This window comes from Etheostoma spectabile, chromosome 1 (assembly GCF_008692095.1).
Source record: "Etheostoma spectabile isolate EspeVRDwgs_2016 chromosome 1, UIUC_Espe_1.0, whole genome shotgun sequence".
NCBI classification, from domain to species: Eukaryota; Metazoa; Chordata; class Actinopteri; order Perciformes; family Percidae; genus Etheostoma; species Etheostoma spectabile.
This window is the reverse complement of record NC_045733.1, coordinates 27,022-48,167: the sequence shown is the minus strand read 5'-3', so window position 1 is coordinate 48,167 and position 21,146 is coordinate 27,022. Positions and strand designations below refer to the sequence as shown.

Below are 21,146 nucleotides of genomic sequence, written 5' to 3'. Positions count from 1 at the left end.
CTGTGGTCGCTCACATCTCCTTATCACTTTTCCAGCCCAGCTATAGATTCTGTATCCGTTGGACGGAGAACTGATAAGGGCATGTGCATGACATTACCTACAGATACTGCAGAGGCAACATCTAAGTCAGAGAGCCTTGAGGTAATTCAGTCATTCAAATTCATAATATGCGATCATGTTGAAGGCTTTTATGAGTTTTTGTGCTTCAGTTTTTGCTACTACTTCATTTTTAGAGGGATGACTAGAAATGTAATTTATTGCTTTTTGAAGATGTAAGAATTGTTACAAAAATAAGAGCTTTGTGTCATTTTAAAAAGTGAACTTTGTAAGTGGTGAACAGGAACTTAAGTAAGGGGTTTATGCAAGTTCATATGTATTAACACCAACATGTAGGTTATATTCTAACCTATCTCATGATTTGTATACAATTAAGTAATTAAATAAGTCTTTTTTTAGATGATGCATTGATTCATACTTTACATTCAAGGACTAAAAAAAAGAGGAAAGTTGTGTCTTTACACTTCAGTCGTTTAAAATGTGAAATATCTGAATTTTAACTGAGACAGGTTACTCTTTTATGAATCTCTGCACGCAGCTGGTTTTAGTCATATTCTCCAGAAATATAACAGAAAGCAACAATATTTGTCAAGCTCAAAGAACTCGGACACCCTGACATGATACAGCATGATCCATTAAAACTTAACTGAACACTGAGAATGATGCAACTGGTGAACTGGAATTCAAACATTAGGTGAGTAATTTGTGATGCATGCCAACATCCTGACATCATTTTCACACCTAAAAACAAGCAGCCATGGCATTTCTATTTTCAATTGCATGTCATTGAGTGGATAGTTTAAAAAATAAGAATCCATCTCGTACTTAACATATTGTACAATAAGCGTGTTGATATAAAAAGATGGATCAATATCAAACAGAGATATAATGCCGATTGAAAGCTGAAAAACAGGAGTATCAAACTCATGACTTTATTTCAAAAAGTGGTACGTACAGTATGAGAGCTGAGGGAGGCTTTATTTTACCAGACGCATGAGCTATTTCAACAAATTCTCTTTTTTCAATACTGCATATTTTCACCAAGCTTAATTTAAAAGAGCTCTGGGGAAATTCTTAAATAACCAAAGTTACATTAAGGAACTCAGACTGGCAACCCAATACTGTGTTTGATAGCAGTTTATGCTTAAGTTATGGGGTTGCCAGGCCGCATTCAGTCTTTGGAACACATCATCACCATAAAATGTGCTGATAAACTGCTCACAAAAGCCTGGCTTCTCTATTTGTTTCTGTAAGTCACAATGTGATTTAAAAAGAATAGGTTTCAATTGTTGTGGGCACTATTTCCTCATTTAAAGCCATTTGTCCTCCATAAATGTATGTAAATGCTATTGCAGCTGGTATTTAAGAACTGCCAGAAAAGAAATTATTGTTAAATCAGACATTTATTGCCAGAAATAATTTCATTGTGGATGGTTCCCTGTTGTACACTTTGTTCAGTGTTGGTAAGTTCGGTTCACAAAAGGATCTCTCTCTCTCTCTCTCTTTCTCTGCCCCTAAGGCACCCACTCCCTCTCTACACCTGGTGGAAGATCCTCTCTCCTCTGAAGTGCAATAATCTTTTCACTGCCAACACATAAAGTCATTTCGCAGCCTTCACGCAACACTTGGCACTACTTCAACGATGTCTACCTCTTCGACCTGTACGCAAATGTAGTATTGTAGTATTGCTTTACATGGTTGTACAATTTTTTTGCAAGGAGGCTGACACAGAATTGATTATACATACAATACAATCATTTTACTCTATGTTGGCAATTGTTGTTAGATGCCATGAATAAAAGCAGAAGTTTAAGGCCTTAAAAGTCTTTGCAGCACAAATCATATAATGACAAAATGCCATCTTATTTGGCCCATAAGCTTTCTAGAATTTGCAATTGCTCATTGTAATGCAAACAATCAGAGGGTCGATTAAAAAGCAAGTATTGCCTCATTTTGATAGGGATATAGCAGCACACCATAGATATACAATTAAGCAGAAATCATAATGCAGCACTTGCATAAAATAAAGATTAAGCAAAACACCTAAGTTAATTATTCAAACAATTAACTGGGGTCTAAGATTAAATAGTGCAAAATGTTATACTCATCATCTAGGTCTAAAAGATTTGAACATCCTTTAGACCTATGGTAGATCATCATTTAAAAAGCAATGCCCATACCCATTAGATAATAAACCTCAATTGCCGTTATTGATTCCCCTGAAAAAACAGGACAGCTGACTCCAGAAGTTAGAGTAGGTGATAAAAGCAAGGAAGGCTATTGTGTTTAAGCTAGACCAACCATGGAAGCACTCAGGTCCCACAGCTTCTTGGCTGCAGCATCATTAAGGGCTTGGGGTGCCGGTGTTTTGGCAGCACAATCACTGTATGAGGAAGTAAAGTATGGGGAGAAGATCACACAGAGTCCAATACAATTGTTTGATAATCTCATCTGCTGTAGCACAATTGCTAATGGATTAGCAGAAGCTTTATGAAATAAACTATTTACTATGCCATGAATCATTTGTTTCATTGTCACGCTCTGCCATTGTACAATGGAAAAAATCTGCAAAGTGGACTGAATTCCAGACAAGTGCAAATATTAAAAGGAGAACTCCGAGCAATTTTAATGTTAATCTTGATCGCTATAAATATGCGAGTACTGCGAGTAAACAGCAGTTGTGGGGGCATGTTCTACACTCCAATCTGCACACTATCTTTTTCTGTTACAACTGAATTCCCACGGGACTTCAGCGCAAGACTACAGCTAGCCTTCTCTAACGCTATTACTGTGCAAGCCACAGGCGTTATTTTGAAAGTTTCCTTGTAGTTACATAGTTACTGATCATAACCACTATAGTGCTCAATTACCTATTTTTGAGGGGGAATAAACTAAATGTTTTCGCCGCAACGGCATAATATGTCCCCTTGCGGACCAAGCCAGACCACTGGGCGCTCAGGGGATAAAACACAAGTACAAACAAAGTTAAAAATCATAAGCATTAAAAACTAATAGAACACATGAATAGACAGTTAAAAACAAAATAGAAACATTAGGACACATAAAACACAAGAATAAAAGTTACAGTGCAGCATAAGAAATTTAAAGAAATGAGCATTCATTTAAAGAAAGGCAGCATCAAAAAGAAAGGTCTTCAGCCTTGATTTAAAAGAACTGAGAGTAGCAGCGGCTCTGCAGGTTTCTGGGAGTTTATTCCAGATATGAGGAGCATAGAAACTGAAAGCTGCTTCAGCCTGTTTAGTTCTGACTCTGGGGACAGAAAGTAGACCTGTCCCAGATGACCTGAGAGGTCTGGGGGGGTCATAGTGTAGTAGCAGATCAGAAATGTATTTTGGACCTAAACCGTTAAGGGATTTATAAACTAGCAAGAGTACTTTGAAATCAATTCTTTGAGACACAGGAAGCCAGTGTAAAGATTTCAGAACTGGAGTGATGTGATCCAGTCTCTTGGTCTTAGTGAGGACTCGAGCAGCAGCGTTCTGAATCAGCTGTAGCTGTCGGATTGATTTTTTAGGGAGACCTGTAAAGACCCCGTTACAGTAGTCAAGTCTACTGAAAATGAAAGCATGGACCAGTTTTTCCAAGTCCTGTTTACACATAAGTCCTTTAACCCTTGATATATTCTTAAGGTGATAGTAGGCTGACTTTGTTATTGTCTTAATGTGGCTGTTAAAATTCAGGTCTGAGTCCATGACTACACCAAGATTTCTGGCTTTGTCTGTTGTTTTAAAAATAGTTGTTTGAAGCTGAGCGCAGACTTTTAATCTTTCCTCTTTTTTTCCAAAAACAACAAACCCATTTTTTTTCCTTCATTTATTTCAGAAATTTTCCTGGCAATCCACCCTTTAAATTTGTTTGCCCTTAGCCCTTTTTGAATTGGACTTTTCCTTTGGGGCGAAAAGGTTATGAAAATTTTTTGGGGTTTCCCGTCCCCCAAAACTATGGTAATTTTTTTTTTTTCCTCCATAATCTCCCCCGTGAAGCAGGGTAGATGTTAAACAGAAAGGCCCCGAATGGGGGCCTTTGGGGAAACTCGGGCACTTCATATTTGTACGCTCAATCCTAATTCCTATAGACACAAAGTATCCCTATTTTTTTAGGTGGGTTTAAAACCAGTTTAGTACAAAAAAAAGGGCCCAAACCATTTTTCCAATCGGTCTAGTTAAAATTCGTGGTCCCCGTGCCCAAGGGCGCACTGAGATCAAGTAATACAAGATTAAAATTTTTGCCTTTCCCTGTTTTAAGGGGATGCCCTTAAAAGATTTGACAAACCGTTTCAGTGCGGGGTTTGGTGGGAAACCCGACTAAAAAGGAAATAAAAACCCGTTGTTTATGACAAAAAGGGTTTTATTTGTTGAAAGACTATTTTTTCATGATTTACTTAAAAAGGGAAATTTTTTGGATTTTGGGCCCTATATTTTGCTCATTAGGGACTTGTCGGGGTTTGTTCTTTTTTTAAAGTGGTTTTATTATTTCCGTTTTTAAAGGGCCCTGTGGAAAGTTCCCTGAAAGAAAGAGGGTTGTTCACAATCTGTAAAGATCAGAAGTCAAAAATTGGGAAAAAACTTTTTAAAAATTTCCCTTTGGAAAAAATCAAGGCAAAAAAGGTCAGGTTTTCAGATGTTAAATCATTCCCCCCGGTTTTTAAAGGGTTTTGATCGGGGAAATTTTGTCATTTGGAACTAGTTTTGTTTGAACACTGTGACACACCATACCCGAACTTGATAGGGAGGCCTGCGTTATCAATTTTTAATTTTGTTTTTGAAAAAGGAAAAAGTCTTGCGGGCCCTTGGTAAAAATTTTCAGATTAGGTACGGGAGGTTTTTTAACCATCAACGTAAAAAACCCAAGCACGTAAATTATTTTTGTTTCTAAAATTAATTCAAGAAGAAGGGCCTTCTTCTTTCCCTTTTCCAAATTATAAACGCGAAGCCCCTTTTAAGGTTTAAAAAAAGGCCCGGAATTTTTTTTTCCCCACCTTCTTTACTTCCTACACTCCTTTTTTCGTTCTCCCAAACATTTCCCCATGGAATCTTTTTCCCAAGAAACTTGACCTTATGGGAGCATGGCATCAATAACATTGTAATTTTACAGTTGAAATTATCTACAAGCTCAGTGACTGAGAGCCCATTGAGGGCGGGTGTGGAGGAGAAAAGCTGAATAAATGTTTCACTGGTGTTTTCAGTGATATACCGTTTTCTGATTATCTTTGTTTGGACACTTTTGGGCACAAAGATAGTGCCGCTAAAGAAAACACAGGAATGATCAGAGAGAGCAACGTCAGTCACCACAACCTTGGAAATGTTCAGACCCTTTGAGACAATCAAGTACAGAGTGTGCCCCTTATTGTGCGTGGGCTCTGTCACATGCTGAGTCAGTCCATAGTTCTCAAAAACACAACACAGTTCTTTGGTCCCCCTGTCCTGGGGGTTGTCAACATGAATGTTAAAATCACCCGCAATGATTACACAATCAAAGTTAATACAGATTATAGACAGCAGTTCAGCGAAGTCATCAATGAAGGTTGCACAATATTTAGGTGGCCTGTAGATATTTAGAAACATCGCTTGAGGGGAAGATCTTAATTGAACAGCAACATATTCAAAAGAAGCAAAATTTCCATAACATATTTGCGTACAGTGGAATGAGTCATTAAACAAAATGGCGACTCCACCTCCTTTCTTATTCACTCTATTCTCGCTCATAAAACTGAAATTAGGGGGAGCTGACTCGATGAGAACAGCAGCACTGTTATTATGGTCTAACCAGTTTCAGTTAAAAACAAAAATTCTAGATTGTGTTTGATAATAAAATCATTGATTAAAAAGGATTTTCCTGCCAAAGACCTGACGTTTAGTAAGGCTAGTGTTAGTGTGTTTTCATTTTTTGGGACAGGCTGTAGCTGACGAGGAATGGATGCTAAATTTGCTAAGTTTGCAGTTAAGTGTTTATTCACCATTCTTTTCCTATTACCTATCACAACATAAATTGAGGAAGAATTGAATACATAGGGCCGGGCTTGTCTTTGAAAAAAGTCATGAGTGTCTCTAGGCCTGGAGCCAAGGCCCGGCACATATCAGGTCATGCTTACTGGATTTTGCACACAAGCGTCCTTATCAGTCTGAGTGGAAAGAGTTTGTTTACCTCCTGGCAGAGGAGCCCGGCGTTTTACTTTTGCCAGGGGTTGAGTGATGGGGGAAGGAAGGGGTGTATATTTGGTTCCAGCATCTACCAGGTGATTCATGTGGTCAGTGAACTCCAACATGGGGGTAGGGGAAAGAGGGGAAAGGGTGAGTGGAGACAGCGATGGCTCCTCAAAGGATTCGGGGTTGGTAAGAGGGTTAGAGGGGTGCTGGATGGGTGAAAAGAGGAGTTGAGGTTTTGTATCTCTGCTCTGTGGTGTCTCAGGGTCAAATCTTTCCTCAGGTGGGGGCTGTGGTGGATCACTACCACACTTTGTTATGTCTTCCTCTTGTTTTGTGACCTTGGCAGAGGGAGCAGATGTGTAGCGCGAGAGAGAGCAGGAGGCGACAAAGGTGGGGACAAGAGAGAAAGAAGAAGCAAGGATGCTGGTTGGGCCTGCTAGCCCGGCTAAGTGAACTAGCACACAGATTACCACTGCCAAGCCTCCTACTCACCAATACCAGATTGATCGCACACTAAATGGATGAGTTACAAATACACACGGAACTAATGAGTGATGATTATCACCAAAGCCTGGCTGAACGCACTCATCCTGGACGGCAGCTAGCAGCTAGCAGGGCGAGTCAGGGTCGGTGAATTTAAACAATGTCTGAGTTTAAAACGCATCTTGTTGTCATATTGCACAGACATTTTAATTGCATTTTGTGTCTGTTAAGAGGCACAAAGGCACTCTTTAGAACATGCCCCCACAACTGCCGTTTTAGCTAAATGCGAGCTGGAGACGTAGCTGCAACTCCAGTTTGCTAGCACCAATTCAGTTTTTTTTTTTTTTTTATAAAATCGACAGTACTCACATATTCATAGCGATCAAAATTAACGAAAAAAATGGCCGGCGTTCTCCTTTAACTCAGGTAAGGAAGTTCATCTTCAGTTTTATTGCAGGTGTACTTGCCTGTAGTAGAGGCCACTGACGTTTGCCAGGCTCTCATCCACAGCGCAGTAGATGCTGGTTTGAGCCCCTTCCCAGGGACTTTTGATCAGCATGAAAAATGGCATGGCTATGATCCTCTTCCACAGAGCTAAAGTAGGGAACAAGTGGCGGCCTAATTCCGTGCGAATGACCCCAGGGTGAAGACTGTACACTGTCACACCAGTGTCTAATGAGAGGGATCCATCAAATCAAATGTTAGTTACAATGCATGAAACATATTAATTATTAACATAGGAAAGAAACGGACCCAATACAAGGTAACCGGGGCAAAAACAAAAGAATACTAAAAAGAGATTTTCACTACATAAGACTTCGTGTTAATTTAAGAACATAAAAACCAGGACAAATACGGTGATTATTCCCCATCAACTTTACCCTTACAGTATATCTCAACAATGCTGTGTTAATGGGACGCAGCGTGCATTGAACATTACCTTGCAGTCTTGAAGCCAGTTCTCTGCAGAAGAGCACATTGGCCAGTTTGCTTTGGCGGTAGCTCACCTCACGTTGATAGTTTTTATCAAGGTTGATGTCATCAAAGTGTATATGGCCTGCAAGAAATAATCCAGAGAAGACAAATACATGACTTAGTTCAGTTCAGTTCAGTATCAGGTTAAGTGACGTCAAATGTCAGAGATACAATTTTAACTATAAAGTAGGTAGCTATGATGGACTAAAATGACAAAACATTGTCTTTACCTTTCTCGTGTGCCAGGCTGGAGACAATGACAATGCGACTTGGAGTTGACTTCTTCAGCAGGTCAAGAAGACAGTTGGTAAGGAGAAAATGTCCCAGGTGGTTGACACCAAACTGCATTTCAAAGCCATCCTCAGTTATCAACTTGGGACACATCATAATACCTTAAAATAAAAAAATACACAATGATCATAACTTAATTAACTATGCGTTCAAAGATTGTTATACCAATTCATATTGAACAGAATGCACAGTGCAAGATAATAGCTTGGACAATTTCTAGGACACCCCAATTCCTGTAATGAGTACAACTCAGAAATATAAGTCGGAGGTGCACCTGGGTAGCTCCCCTAGTAGAGCGTGTGCCCCATGTATGCAGCTGCAAGTTCAATTCCAACCTGAGGCCCTTTGCTGCATGTCTAAGCCATCCTATCAAGTAAAAAGGCATAAAATTGCAAAAAATAATCTTTAAAGAAAAGATTAGTTGGAGTCCAACATCTATCTAATAGAGTGGGACGGGTTGGAAAAAAGGTGTTACATAACCCTGGCTTTTCCATGTACATTCACCACTTTTAAACAGAGGCAGAACATAGCCTATCTTGTTCATTTCATTTTGATATTTTGTGCTTTAATTCCAAATCTGTCACATTCTCTGTTAGGTTAATGTAGTGATACAATGTCTTCCTCTGATGTAGACGTAGACTACACTGTAAGTCAGTCGTAGGCTATACAGTGGAGTTGCATAGTAAGGGTGGTTTGGGGTCTTTCTGTAAGTAATTTTGGGGTACAATTCGGTTTTGGAAAATTCTACAAGGCACTGTACTAGTTATATCAAAAGAGAAAGAGTCTGCAATAAAAGCCCTCTCATCTGGTAAGACTCCTGGAGGTGACCCAACTGATTTTTAAAAATACTTTCTGTGTGTATTGTTCAAAAATCAAAAAAACACACTTAACATTAAACTTACCAAAAAAATAAATTCTTGGTCCACCATCAGTTGACCCCAAACTTAGGTCACTTTTTGGCCTATAAATGTTGAGAGAGGATTATTCTAATAAATACAGTAAGAGTCGTTTCAGCCACAAAATTCAGCTGCCTATATGAGACATATGGGACGCCTATTTTTATTTACAGATTTTGATTTTGATGCTGTAATGTGATATTTGAAAGCGCTCCTCTACAGATAAGTTCTCAATGTGTCTATGTGTTATAACATTATGTATTATGTTTGTGATTATTTCCTTACTGTTCCTGTAGTGAACTTTAGTGTTTACTTTAGTGTAGTGTGAACTTAAGTGTTTACTGCCGCTGACTAACCACTGCCAAATACCTGCATTATTGATGAGGATGTCCAAACGTTTTTCATTCTCCAGGACATCTTTGGCCAGGTCCCTAACAGACTTCAGTGAGGTGAGATCCAGTTTCTTTACCACCACGTTACCGTTTCCACTTTGTTGCCGGATTTCATCAGCTGCAATACGGGCTCTGGTCATGTCTCTGCAGGCTAGGATTACTCTGGCTCCTTGACAAAAATAAGAAACAGCGTCAATGTATATAATATTCAAACTGAACTAGTACTGAATTAGTAGTCAAAATAGCAGTTAATTTAGGTTAATCCAAAGCCACTCTATAAATAACAAAGGGATGCCCAAAAACAACAAAAAGGAACAGACAAAACTAATTAGAAAGTGAGGCCCTCACCTCGCTGGGCCATATCCAGGGCTGTCTCCTTCCCAATGCCAGTGTTGGCTCCTGTGATCAGGACTGTTTTCCCATCCAGCCTGACCTTGCTCCGGCACACTCCACCAGCCAGCCATCTGCGCAAGGCCAGTACGCCTGTCCCTGGAAAAAAAAAAGCATCACCATGTTAACAATGATATCAAATGCAGTGCAATATGTCTCGTTGTGGTTCCTCTATTTATTTCTTGATAATGTTGTGTTATTTCTTGGTCCTTGTTAAAGTGACATGAAAAGCTGTCGGTAAACAATTTATTTTACAGGAGAAGAAAATGCTGAAATGAACCCTTTCTTTGGGATTTCCAATATGGCTTGAGATCCAAATACATGCATATTTATTTACAAAAACACTAAAATGTTCTTTATACTTGTGAAATAATTAACTATGCTGATTTGAGTAGCCTAGCTGTTCCACTGACATTCCTTTATTCACAAACTGAGGGTTAGGGTTAGAGGAGCAGCAGCCACGATTAATGCCTCTGTCATGATGGAAATGTGATAGGCTACTTTTCTGGCATGCAGAGTTCTGCCTCAATAGTTACAGAGTATTATATATTGTCAGTAAGGGTTTACTTCCTTTGCACTGACATTTAAGAAAACGCAGAAAGGAACAAAACATATAGCACACAATATCCCTATAATACAAAAAGTCATTTACCTCCAACAAACGCAACAGTGAGACCGATCGCGTGCCTCGCTACAAAGTTCTTGATTGACTCCGCGTAGTTTTGCATATTTTAGCCTGTTATTTATTAACCAACTTAATTCACTACAAAATTCAGTGGTAAGATTAATACAAATGTAAGCAAAAACTCTGCCTGTGTCTAAATAAGACTACGCAGTGCATTGGCTGCAAGGTCAAGTGCAGCTAAAACCGAAATGTTTTTCTCTCTCTAAACACGACACCGTGTGCGGAAGTGGTGGCGTGGTGTGCACCGAATGAGATTTTCAGAATAAGACTGTTTTTCAATGTGTACCCTCTCTTGTGCAGGGCTGCCAACTTTTCCCAAAACCTTGGAGTGAGATTTGGGGGGGCCAACCCATATTTTGCCGCGTACAAAGCAATTTCTTTGGGTCTTTATCCTTCAGGGTTTAAATTGGGATTTGTTATATGTGGGGGGGGATGGGGGTATGCCCCCCCAGAATTTTTTTTTTAAAAATAAACCATTAAATGGCACTTTCTGGAGAGTTTTTTGCAAGAAAATGCAGAAATTAAGTCTTACATGATATGTGCAAAACTGTAGGGTTAAGAACCTTTGTGTTGTTGTAGTATCAACAGACGGCATTTAGCATTTACATTATTTACAATATTAACTTCTTATGATATAAGACCTGACCCAGACAATGTCCCAAACATAATGAACCACATGAAGAGACAGTAGCATATGTCAGCAACAGCTGAGAAGATTTGGGTCTGTGGGGGAACAGGTCCAGGGGTTTCTGGTGTAGGGACCAGGGACCCAAAGTTAAATTAATGTTGAGGGATCAACTAAGACCACTGAAATTCTAAAGAATAAGAACCATGAGTTAATAGATCTTATCCTTTAACCTTTGTGCCAAGGCTCAGTAATGTTTGGCCCTTATGCTCTGTGCCCCACTTACGTATTACTTTTGGGAAAATAAAGACTATTTGTCATTTTATAAAACATAAAATAATTATTTACAGTTACATTTAGAGATGCACCGAGGTTAGAGAAGCACAATAGTGGCCCAACTTTTGCAGTATATATAGTATATATAGTATAGTATATACTGTATAGATAGTATAGCTCAGATGTGTTTCATCAGTTTTTGCTCATGTTTACAACTTTGTGCACATTCAAAATATAACTCCTCATCTCGTTGTCCGACATTTGGAGAGTTGTAATCTAGTCTGCTGTGCATGTTATTGCTCCGCTGATATGGTGGATCTCATTTTAGACCGTCGCACAGACACAGACGCCATTTGGGTCTCTGGTCTCTGACAAAGTTAGAGGAGGCTGTACGCTCTCTTCATCGGAGGTCTGCACGGATGCAACGCCTCACTGCCACAGCAGAGCGAGTCCACCAGCCGCGCTGCTCACCTACTTTTTTTACAGAGAGAGTGGTCACGAAGCGACGGTCGGGTCTGTGATACTCGAGCTCATACATGGAGCCGGGGAAATGCACCTGGGATGGATCGTAAAAAAAATGTTCTCAGTTTGCGACAATTCGAAACTTCCACAGACAGGGAGCGCTCTTGAAACCCCCACAGTCTCTGAAAAACAAACTAGTCAATCACGAGTGGCAGTGGCACAACAGGTAGATTATAGATAAACTATTTTTCAGAAATTTGACCGACCGGGTTGACACTTCAGCGTGAGAAATCGGGAGTGTGGGTGTGCGCGTGTGAAACCAGTCAAATGCGTGTGTCTCACGGCCAATGCGTGAGAGTTGGCAGCCCTGCTTGTGTATGACATAACTTGCTGCCGTTGTTTGCCTTCTGTCTATAATGAAAATTGAATTAGGTGTTGCTGTGTGATAATGACGTGTCAATGTCAGACTCACACGGGTTTGATCATCTTTTACAGACCCAAGGAGAGCAGAGCCGCGTACTTTATCTTTATCTTTTATCTTTATCTTTTAACCAAATTACCACAAAAAATAGAATGGATTCCATACGACGCCCTTTGCTAATACAATTGATCACTTTCATTCCTGACTAAACTCGTTTGTACGTTTCTCTCATCTTAACTGGTGGTCAAAACAATTCATCATTTCTGGATTACTTTAAAATACTGGTCTTTTATTTTGAAACGTAAACGTCATGAGTGTTGGTGCCACACCGTTATTGCTCTCAGGTTGCAGAAGTGCAAATGGATCGCGGTAATTTGTTGCCTCGTATTTTTAACTGGTTTAAAATTGGTTGTTTCATATGTAGATGTTATAGTGTGTCTGGTTTGACCTTATTTCACGTTTGAGAACAGTTGTCTAATTTTCAAGCAAAAAAAATAAATAAACAAACCTGCCCCGGAAGTACTTGTGTGTTTGTGCCACGTCAGAGCTACAAAACTATTACCGTTCATGCTACACTCTGCAGCTTTTAGCGGTTTCTTCTCTCAACATGCTGTTCCTGGGACTGGGCTGTTTGCTGCTTCATGTGTCTGTGGCGTTTGGAACTGAGCTCACGTTTGAGCTCCCTGACAACGACAAGCAATGTTTCTACGAAGAACTGGAGAAAGACGTGAAGTTTGAAATAGACTTCCAAGTAAGTTACTCTGAAAGCTTTGTCACTCCCACAAGTGTGTGCTTAACAAATGCTGCCAAAGTTATTCTTAGCTAGCTAGTCATTTATTTGAGTGGTGCCTGTTTTTAGTTCTTGGTAAGAGAAGGAAATACATCATTTGAGTTCTTTACATGATTTCAAAACGCATCTGTTTTTAGTGATGTGCTTATTTGTTTATTCAAATTGAAATCCTCATATTACCCCTACTTGTAGTTTAATAGGCCTACCACTTTTTACTTTACATTTAGTTACTATTGTTTTGGTAAAGGTTTGTTGTCTTACCCAAAATAACCCACCTAACTGGTTTTCTGCATAACCAGTGTGAGCCAGTTCCACATTGCACATTGCATATGTTACAACTAAACAACATTATCTTACAACTATTTTTGGCATACACATGTTCTGTCATCCACACACGTCTGTAATGTGTGTTTTCTCTTCGTTTAGGTCATTGCGGGAGGCAACTATGATGTAGACTGCTTTGTCACTGATCCTCTATACAATGTCTTGTATAGTGAGAAGAGGAAGCAGTATGACAGCTTCTCTCACACCACAGCTATGGCAGGAGTCTACAAGGTCTGCTTTAGCAATGGGTTCTCCACTTTTACACACAAAACGGTGTACATGGACTTCCGCCATGGAGACGAGGAACCTCTCGTGCAGACCATGACTGGAAGTACAGCCCTGACTCAAGTAAGTCTGACGAACTTGGTTTTCAACTCCGTTTGAGGAACAAGGTGCACAAAAACAGTCTAGTGGAGTGGCCTAAACCTTTCAATGGAACACATTGTGGCTGTCACTTAGCTACTCTAGATACTTAAAGGTTTCGGAGGATCACACAATCACTTATACATTTTGCCTTTAGGTTAGGGGAAGATAAGTTTCAAATTAAAGACACACTGTAAGAAAAACATTAGTTGCCAAAAGTGTTGTGTTTAGTAAGTTAGGCTAACCAACAATCATAACTAACAATCACTATCATAACAAGTGAAGCAAAACCTTTACTGTTAAATTGTTCTTGTTAGTTTAGTTCAAATGGGGAACAGTTTATATAAAGTCCACTAGGTGAAGCCAGAGCTGAAAGGCACATGACTCATCATGTACCGAAAATATTATATTAACCATGATTAATCTTATTTGCAAGGCTTCAAATATACTCTCCTTCTCCCCCAATACCTGAAACATCCTGATTAGTTAACACTCCCTCTTGTTGGGGGGTGCTCAGCCTTTTTTAATTTTACACAAAAATAGTTAGAAATGTCAACCATTGTTGTAAACATTGCAGTTTCAATGTTTGACATCAGAACTTAAAAGAAAAAATAACTCAGATTTCCCATATCAGCCCACATTTGTAGTCTCCTAGTTAAAGATAGTGTTTACAATCTTATGCTATATACGGGATATTTAATGTGGATGTTCGTTTTGGCCAGTTCAAGTCCTGAGACTTGCTGGAAAAATGTGGGAAGTTAAAGTGAATCTGTTCAGGAGCAGATTAATTATTATCATTCAATGTGTGCAAATGTCTGACCCACCCTCTAATCTACGTTTTGCCCCGGGCCATTCCTGTGCTCTTGATTGATTTGTGTTGATCTTTCTACTGTCAGTTGGAGTCATCTTGCGTCTCCATTCATGAGATCCTGAAAGTGGTGGCTGACTCGCAGACATGGTACAGGCTAAGAGAGGCGCACGACCGCACAAAAGCCGAGCATCTCCTGGAGCGGGTGACCTACTGGTCCATTGGAGAAACCGTCCTGCTGTTTGTTATTGGCATCGGTCAGGTCCTGATGCTCAGGAGCTTCTTCAGTGAGAAGAAAGGCTCTGTGGCAGCCGCCACTTAAAACTCTTAGTCTTTTTGTGCCCTAGGAAATAGAGGCTTATGTGAGCACATAAATGCTTCATGAGATTAGCATAAAGTACATTATTTGCTGTGTTCAGCAAACCTTTTTCCTAAAGGGATAGTTTGGGGATTCTTTTTCTTTTTTTCCTGCTTAACAAGTATCAAGACAATCTTGTGAATGCCCTTTTCACGTCTGTGTTGTTTTGTTGTTAACATGCTGTACTGAACACTTAAATTTATGTTGAATATGAGATTGACGCCTTTCAATTTTGCACAGATTATTTATTATATTTTTAGGGTGCAACATAAAGCAGGTTAGTACTTACTATCTGTTAATGACCCGGATTGCTTTACAGAAAGACCATCATGGATTTACATCTGGATACCCAGTAATTACATAGGACGTTGTGGCACATCAGTTGTTTCTGAATGTTTGTTGTTCTTGTTTTACAATGTGTATTATGTTTGTGATAACCTTAATTTATGTGCAAAAAATGCTGTTATGATTTATAAGAGCTCTTTCTCCCTCATGCCCTTGTGTGTCTCATACAAAGTGCCTTAAGACATCTTTATTTAAAGGTTTGGCATACAGTTTTAATCTGTTACGTATCATCCTTTTTTTACTGACGGATTGGATTCTCAGTTTTCACTGTTAATTTTTTTACATTTAGGTGTCCATGTTATCTCATAAAGCGATATGGTTAATGGACCCAATTTTTATCACGTTTCCTAAAGGTATGCTCGCAGTCCTATTTGTTTATCTTTCTCCCTATTATCTTTAAAACCTGTCAACAGATGTCAATAAAATTGCCGGATTTGCTCTGTGACTCATTTTGTATTTTCTGGCAATATTGAAGTGCCAATTAAGAGCCAGGTTGACATAAAAATGTATTAATTTTTTTAAGTTTTCCTAAGAAAACCTGTTTTATTGTTAAAAATAAGAAACTCAGAAAATTGTGCAGCCTTGGTGGATATAAGCTGTCTTTGTTTACTAAGATCAACTACATATTTCAGATGATGAAATCTGTTTCTGACTGACTCATGACCTCCTCAAGGCGTGTTTTACTATTTCATATCAAGAATAAAAATGATTTAGTTTGGGTTGAAATTACAGTGCCTGTGATTGTGTGCAAAACCAATCCTATACTTAGGCCAGGTGCTAAAAAGCCGAAAATATTGACACACTATGTAACAGCTCCCACACTTTAATAATAACTAAACAGACAGTGTTCACCAATAAAATCAATTTTATTTCTATAATTTTAACCCTAATTGGTTACATCAAGTTTTTAAATTGGACAAAGAATTTGTATTAGAAGGGTAATTGTACACTGTTGTACTGCTACTTTTTACCCAATTAAAAGATCTGAGTACTTCTTCCACCACTGACAGAGTGGAAATAAGAGACTAACACCTGGACACACTGCTGTGGGAAAAGGAAAGAGAAAGAAGGTAAGTAAACTTATATATTAACGATTTGCCATTTGTTTGCCCTGATTTCTAAACTCATGTATGCGGACAATACCGTAGTAAATGTGCATGACAAGACAAAACATCTGGCTGCTGCCAAACACCACAACTATGGATCAGATCACTGATTGGCTAGAACATTCCTGCCTTCAACTTACTGTAAATAAAACCGTAGTAATGTCTTTCACAAAAAGACAATGTACTGTGTCAAATATAACCATCTTGGGTCAAAACAGTATTGTCCAACAATTTAAGTATCTGGGCATTCTTGTTGATTCTAATCTTTCTTATAAAGCACATACTGTATTAAAAAAGGGTGCAATAGGGTCAAGTTTAGCCTAGCCAATGTATTAGAAATACATTTACTTTTAATACCGCCAAATTACTTATGGATACCATGATTATGTCACATATTAACATATTGTCTGACAAACCGGGGACAAACTAACAGCTCATCACTAAAGCCACTAACTACTCTTTACAAGACAACACAACGTTTTGGAACAGAAGCCTAACAGTTAACATCACTGTATTGTCTTAAATAACCGTAAACTGCTAAACTGGGAAAATGTAATCCAACACAAAAAACATCTGCCTGGCCTACAAAATTCTGCACAACACCACTCCTCCTCCTCCACCACCAGAAGCACCATACGAGGTGCCCTTCTAATTCCATTCAGAAAAAGCACATTTGGTCAATTTTCATTTTCTGTTACGGCAATACAAAACTGGGATTCACTGCCCGCTGCAATCAAAGATATACATAAAAAACATACACATTCCACCTTCACCACACACCTTAAAACATGGCTGTCCAATAACCATAACTGCACACATTAATCTGTAAAATGGGATGTTTTTAAAGATCATTCTTTGGGCATTTTAGGCCTTTAATTTTATAAGACAGATGAAGACATGAAAGAGGAGCGAGAGGGAGAATGACACGCAGCAAAGGGCTGCAGGTCGAAGTGGAAACCGTGGCCGCTGCGTCGAGGAGTTAACCTCCACATATGGGCACGTGCTCTATCAGCTGAGCTACCCATGTGCCCAAGATGTGACTTTGATATGACCCAGTCAGTGTTGCTGCCGTTCCATCTCTGCTGCCTGCCTCCATGTTGCGTCTTGTATGAGCTTTCAATGTGGCCCCTGTGACTAGTCTCCTTTCTCTAGACTCCTTTGTCTTTACTGCATGGACTGCTTTAATGCCTTTGCCGTCATCTGTGTTTGCTTTCTTGTACTTGTTTGTTTGTGTGCCAATTCTTTTTATGTCTTAATCCTTTTTGCCTTCTCTCATTATATGCAATTTATTTTAATTTGCTAAAAATTGAAGCTAAAACTGCTCTTTTTACTGTAGGCCTACAGTTAGTTAAGGGGGACTGCACAAGAAACTAAACTAAACTAAACTAAACTAAACTTTAACTTGAACCACACTGAACTGAACATTGGCTACTCAACGAGCATACTTCATTGTGATTGGCCCGCAGCCGGTTTTGCTGGCCAATCATAGGAAAGCATGCTCTGTCCACGCTGAAGGTGTTCTCTGACGCCTACTATACGTCCTGCGTCACCAGTTTACCGGGCTCTACGCATAGATATAAATATCTATGGCTCTACTTGTCTGTTGTTCATTCATTAGAAAAAGGGGTATTGTCTTGTCAGGGAGGCTCTTGATCAGTTCCTAGTAAACATGGCGGGTTACTTAAAAGCTCTAACGGCCGTGTCAAGAAGTACAGCTGCTGTTCTCACGCGAAACTCCGCAGTGCTCTCACCGGCAGCCGTCTGCTACCATAGGCGGCAACAGAGGAACTGTAAGTCAGCCGTCGGCTAAAACCACAACACTATGAATCAAATGTATTAGCCTACAGTAGCGCGCATTTTCAGCAAGTTCACAACATTAGTGTGTCCACGTGGCCGTGGAACATATGTGGACGGGATGAGTGTTTTATGAAAGAGTATAGGCGTCTGTGTTGAAACCCGTTTGCTGATTGGCAACTGGCCATCACTAGATGATCTATGAAAGATCCTGAAATATAGTCCACAGTCCAAAACTGTATTGATTTAGCACTGGTATTGAAAACCCAGAAAAGAAAGTTAAAACAATATAATAGAAACCTGTAAGGAAGCTCCAAAAACAGCTGTGCCATAGTGAAAATTAAAATGAAAGAATGGAAGCGAAATGAGTTTAGTAAAGTCTATAATTGTAGTTGGTGTTGGCCTATCTTGGCATGTGAGTCCATGTGTGTGTCAGGTAAAAAAGGGCAGGGCAGGACAGGTAATTACTGCCATCAACGTGCTCATATAATCCCAAGGCCACAGTGTCTGGCAGAGTTTCACAGTAGGCCTAAGAATGAACCCTGCATAAGCGTAACAAAGTGAAAGGGATATAAAAGCAAATGCTGATGTGTCGTGTTTGTTCTCTGGTGGTTTAGAAAGGTTTCACAGGTGAGATGGCTACTACAATAAAGGGAGTTATTTTAGAGATATTCTCGACTTGTGGGTGAGCTTTCCCACAGGGATGGGAGTTTAAAGACTCCTTCCCAAATTGCAGGGTCAGTCGCACACAAAGCCAGAATGAATTCAAGAACCAAGAAGTGTAAATACAAGGCAGTGCATTCTGTCTGAAGCAATGAAAATATGCACATAATGACTGTGAAAATATGACCCTCCAGCTGTGTAAAATGTTAAGTGAATGCAGCAGCCTCGACTGCGTGCAAAAGTCTTTTTGGTTCTCCTGAACATTTATCAGTGTCATCCCCCTGCAGCTGTAAACAGCATTGTAAAACATGAGTGTTAATGTAACTGTTAACTTTTCAGATGCCACAAAGCGCATCAAGGTGGACAAGCCGGTGGTGGAGATGGACGGAGATGAGATGACGCGAATCATATGGGAGTTCATCAAAGAGAGGGTACATCGATCAGAGTCGTAAAGTGTGTGTGTGTGTGTGTGTGTGTGTGTGTGTGTGTGTGTGTGTGTGTGTGTGTGTGTGTGTGTGTGTGTGTGTGTGTGTGTGTGTGTGTGTGTGTGTGTGTGCATACATGGTTTACAAGACCAATTTTCAGGTTTACTCACCAGCATTACGAGACCAATCGGGTTACGGAACCGATTTTGATGGTCTCGTAAACATAAATCTTTTTGATGCTATAACTATTGAATATTAATTATATAAGGCATTATGAATACATGTGTGATTACATAGATTCTAGTGCTAACAGTTAATATAGTTGTTCTACAGTAATGGCCAACCCCCTGCCTTTCTGAGGTTCATACATATTGGTCTCACAAGGCAGGATGGGTTTGTGAGACCAAGACGTGTGTGTCCAACAGCGCCCCCAGAGGCTGCAAGAGACATTGCAAGTTATACACGTTTCCGCGAAAATACACACAATGACGCGCCAATTTTACACACAACGCGGGAAATTCAGCGGGCTTGCAGTGTGGACATGCCGGGAAGACAGGGATGAACTTCGAAAAGTAAGACTTTCATATTTTATATTTTATAAATATATGACTGACAGCATTGATGGACTTAAAGAAGCTTTAGTTTATATAATTAATAATAATTTACTTGTGTAAATAATGTAAGGTCATGACTATTTTACTACATATTTCTTACTTTTTTTTTTGTACTAATTATTTATTGTTCTCTATTCTTTTTCTTATTGCTGGTCTTACATTCTATCTTATCTTATTGCCAGCATGAATGAATGTTAATGCTGGATCTGGATCCGCTGTCAGCTAGCTAAACAGCGCTAGCTTCTGAAAGAGTAAAATCCATTTTGTTTAGCTAGCTAGCGATGAAGAGACTGACGGTGTTATGTCGATATCAGGGATAGCCCAGCTTAGAAAAATCTTGGCCACCCTTTCAGCCTCTTTGTGTGAACGCGGATGTTTCGACCGTCGAAGGAAAATGACAAGCGTTAATTTGATTGAAATAGAAATAGCACTTCAAATCCTGTCTGTGTTTTTAAACCGTTTAACAAGACGATCTTGAACGCGACGTTTGACTTCCAGTAGTTCCCTCCCCTGGCCTGAACCCCATTCCGCTGTGAAGCTAGGTTTGTGGAGAGGGGCATTTTGTTGGTTTTGTGTTTTAAAAACAAACGCAGTGTCCTTTTTGTGTCACGGGAGAACGTGTCTCCCGTTGTTTGCATCTCGTCTGTTAGCCGGAGTGGAGCTGGTGTAAACGGCTTTAGCACTGCAGCTAGCTGGTAAGCTAATTCTGTCATCACAGTTACTGTCAGGGTTTCAGTCATATTCGGCGAAGCAATTGGCTTTTTGTAGCGGTTTGGCTGCTGGCTTTCGGACGCTCTGTTGTACATGGCTTTGCTCGCGAGCGATGGAAGCTGCGGAGGGGGACGTTTTAAAAAGCTTAACGTGGTTTAATGTACCTAAACAACGATCAATCATCACCATATTTCTCTCACATATTGCTCCTCTTTTTGACAGTTTTAATGGTTAAGAGGAGCAATATGTGAGAGAAATATGGTGATATAATATGTGAGAGTTAAGCTTTTTCACGTTAAGCTTTTTCCTTACATCCCTTAATGAAGCAGACACGCTTAATGTCAGCTACCGTCCATAGGACTTTGGGTCCGATTTTTTTGACAGTTTTCACTGGTTATGAGGAGCAATATGTGAGAGAAAAATTTTAATAATTGATCGTTATTTAGGTACATTAAGCCACGTTAAGCTTTTTCACGTTAAGCCTTTTCCTCGCCATAGACACCAATGAAGAAGAAAACGTTAACGTGAGCTAACTTCTATAATCGTTGGATTTGAGTTTCGTTTTTTTGACAGGCTTAAGGGTTCATGACAAGATATAGCCATGATAAATATGTTGATGATTGATCGTTGTTTAGATACATTAAACCACGTTAAGCTTTTTCACGTTTCACGTTTTAGAATGTCCCTGCGGAGGCACCGCTTTCATTTGAGGGGTTGTGTTGTTT

General features: G+C 39.6%; 3 protein-coding genes across 3 annotated transcripts; 2 read left to right on the top strand and 1 right to left on the bottom strand.

Annotated features, from left to right (window-relative positions):
• Window positions 1-1,404: 1,404 nt before the first annotated feature.
• On the bottom strand, window positions 1,405-10,567 carry si:ch211-107o10.3 (retinol dehydrogenase 13). The gene is made up of 7 exons (XM_032517649.1): window positions 10,304-10,567; window positions 9,610-9,750; window positions 9,239-9,430; window positions 7,913-8,074; window positions 7,648-7,764; window positions 7,175-7,379; window positions 1,405-2,440 (listed from the first exon to the last, which is right to left on the bottom strand). Exons 1-7 carry the CDS (start codon window positions 10,377-10,379, stop codon window positions 2,344-2,346), a joined length of 990 nt encoding a protein of 329 aa, XP_032373540.1. The 5' UTR covers window positions 10,380-10,567; the 3' UTR covers window positions 1,405-2,343.
• A 1,994-nt stretch (window positions 10,568-12,561) lies between these two features.
• Window positions 12,562-15,546, top strand: tmed3 (transmembrane p24 trafficking protein 3). Its single transcript, XM_032518597.1, has 3 exons — window positions 12,562-12,871; window positions 13,337-13,582; window positions 14,494-15,546. Exons 1-3 carry the CDS (start codon window positions 12,728-12,730, stop codon window positions 14,725-14,727), a joined length of 624 nt encoding a protein of 207 aa, XP_032374488.1. The 5' UTR covers window positions 12,562-12,727; the 3' UTR covers window positions 14,728-15,546.
• Window positions 15,547-17,796: 2,250 nt separating this feature from the next.
• LOC116691824 (isocitrate dehydrogenase [NADP], mitochondrial-like) lies at window positions 17,797-19,123 on the top strand. The gene is made up of 2 exons (XM_032519729.1): window positions 17,797-18,004; window positions 19,011-19,123. The coding sequence occupies exons 1-2, from the start codon at window positions 17,884-17,886 to the stop codon at window positions 19,121-19,123; spliced, it is 234 nt and encodes a 77-aa protein (XP_032375620.1). The 5' UTR covers window positions 17,797-17,883.
• The last annotated feature ends 2,023 nt before the right edge of the window (window positions 19,124-21,146 follow it).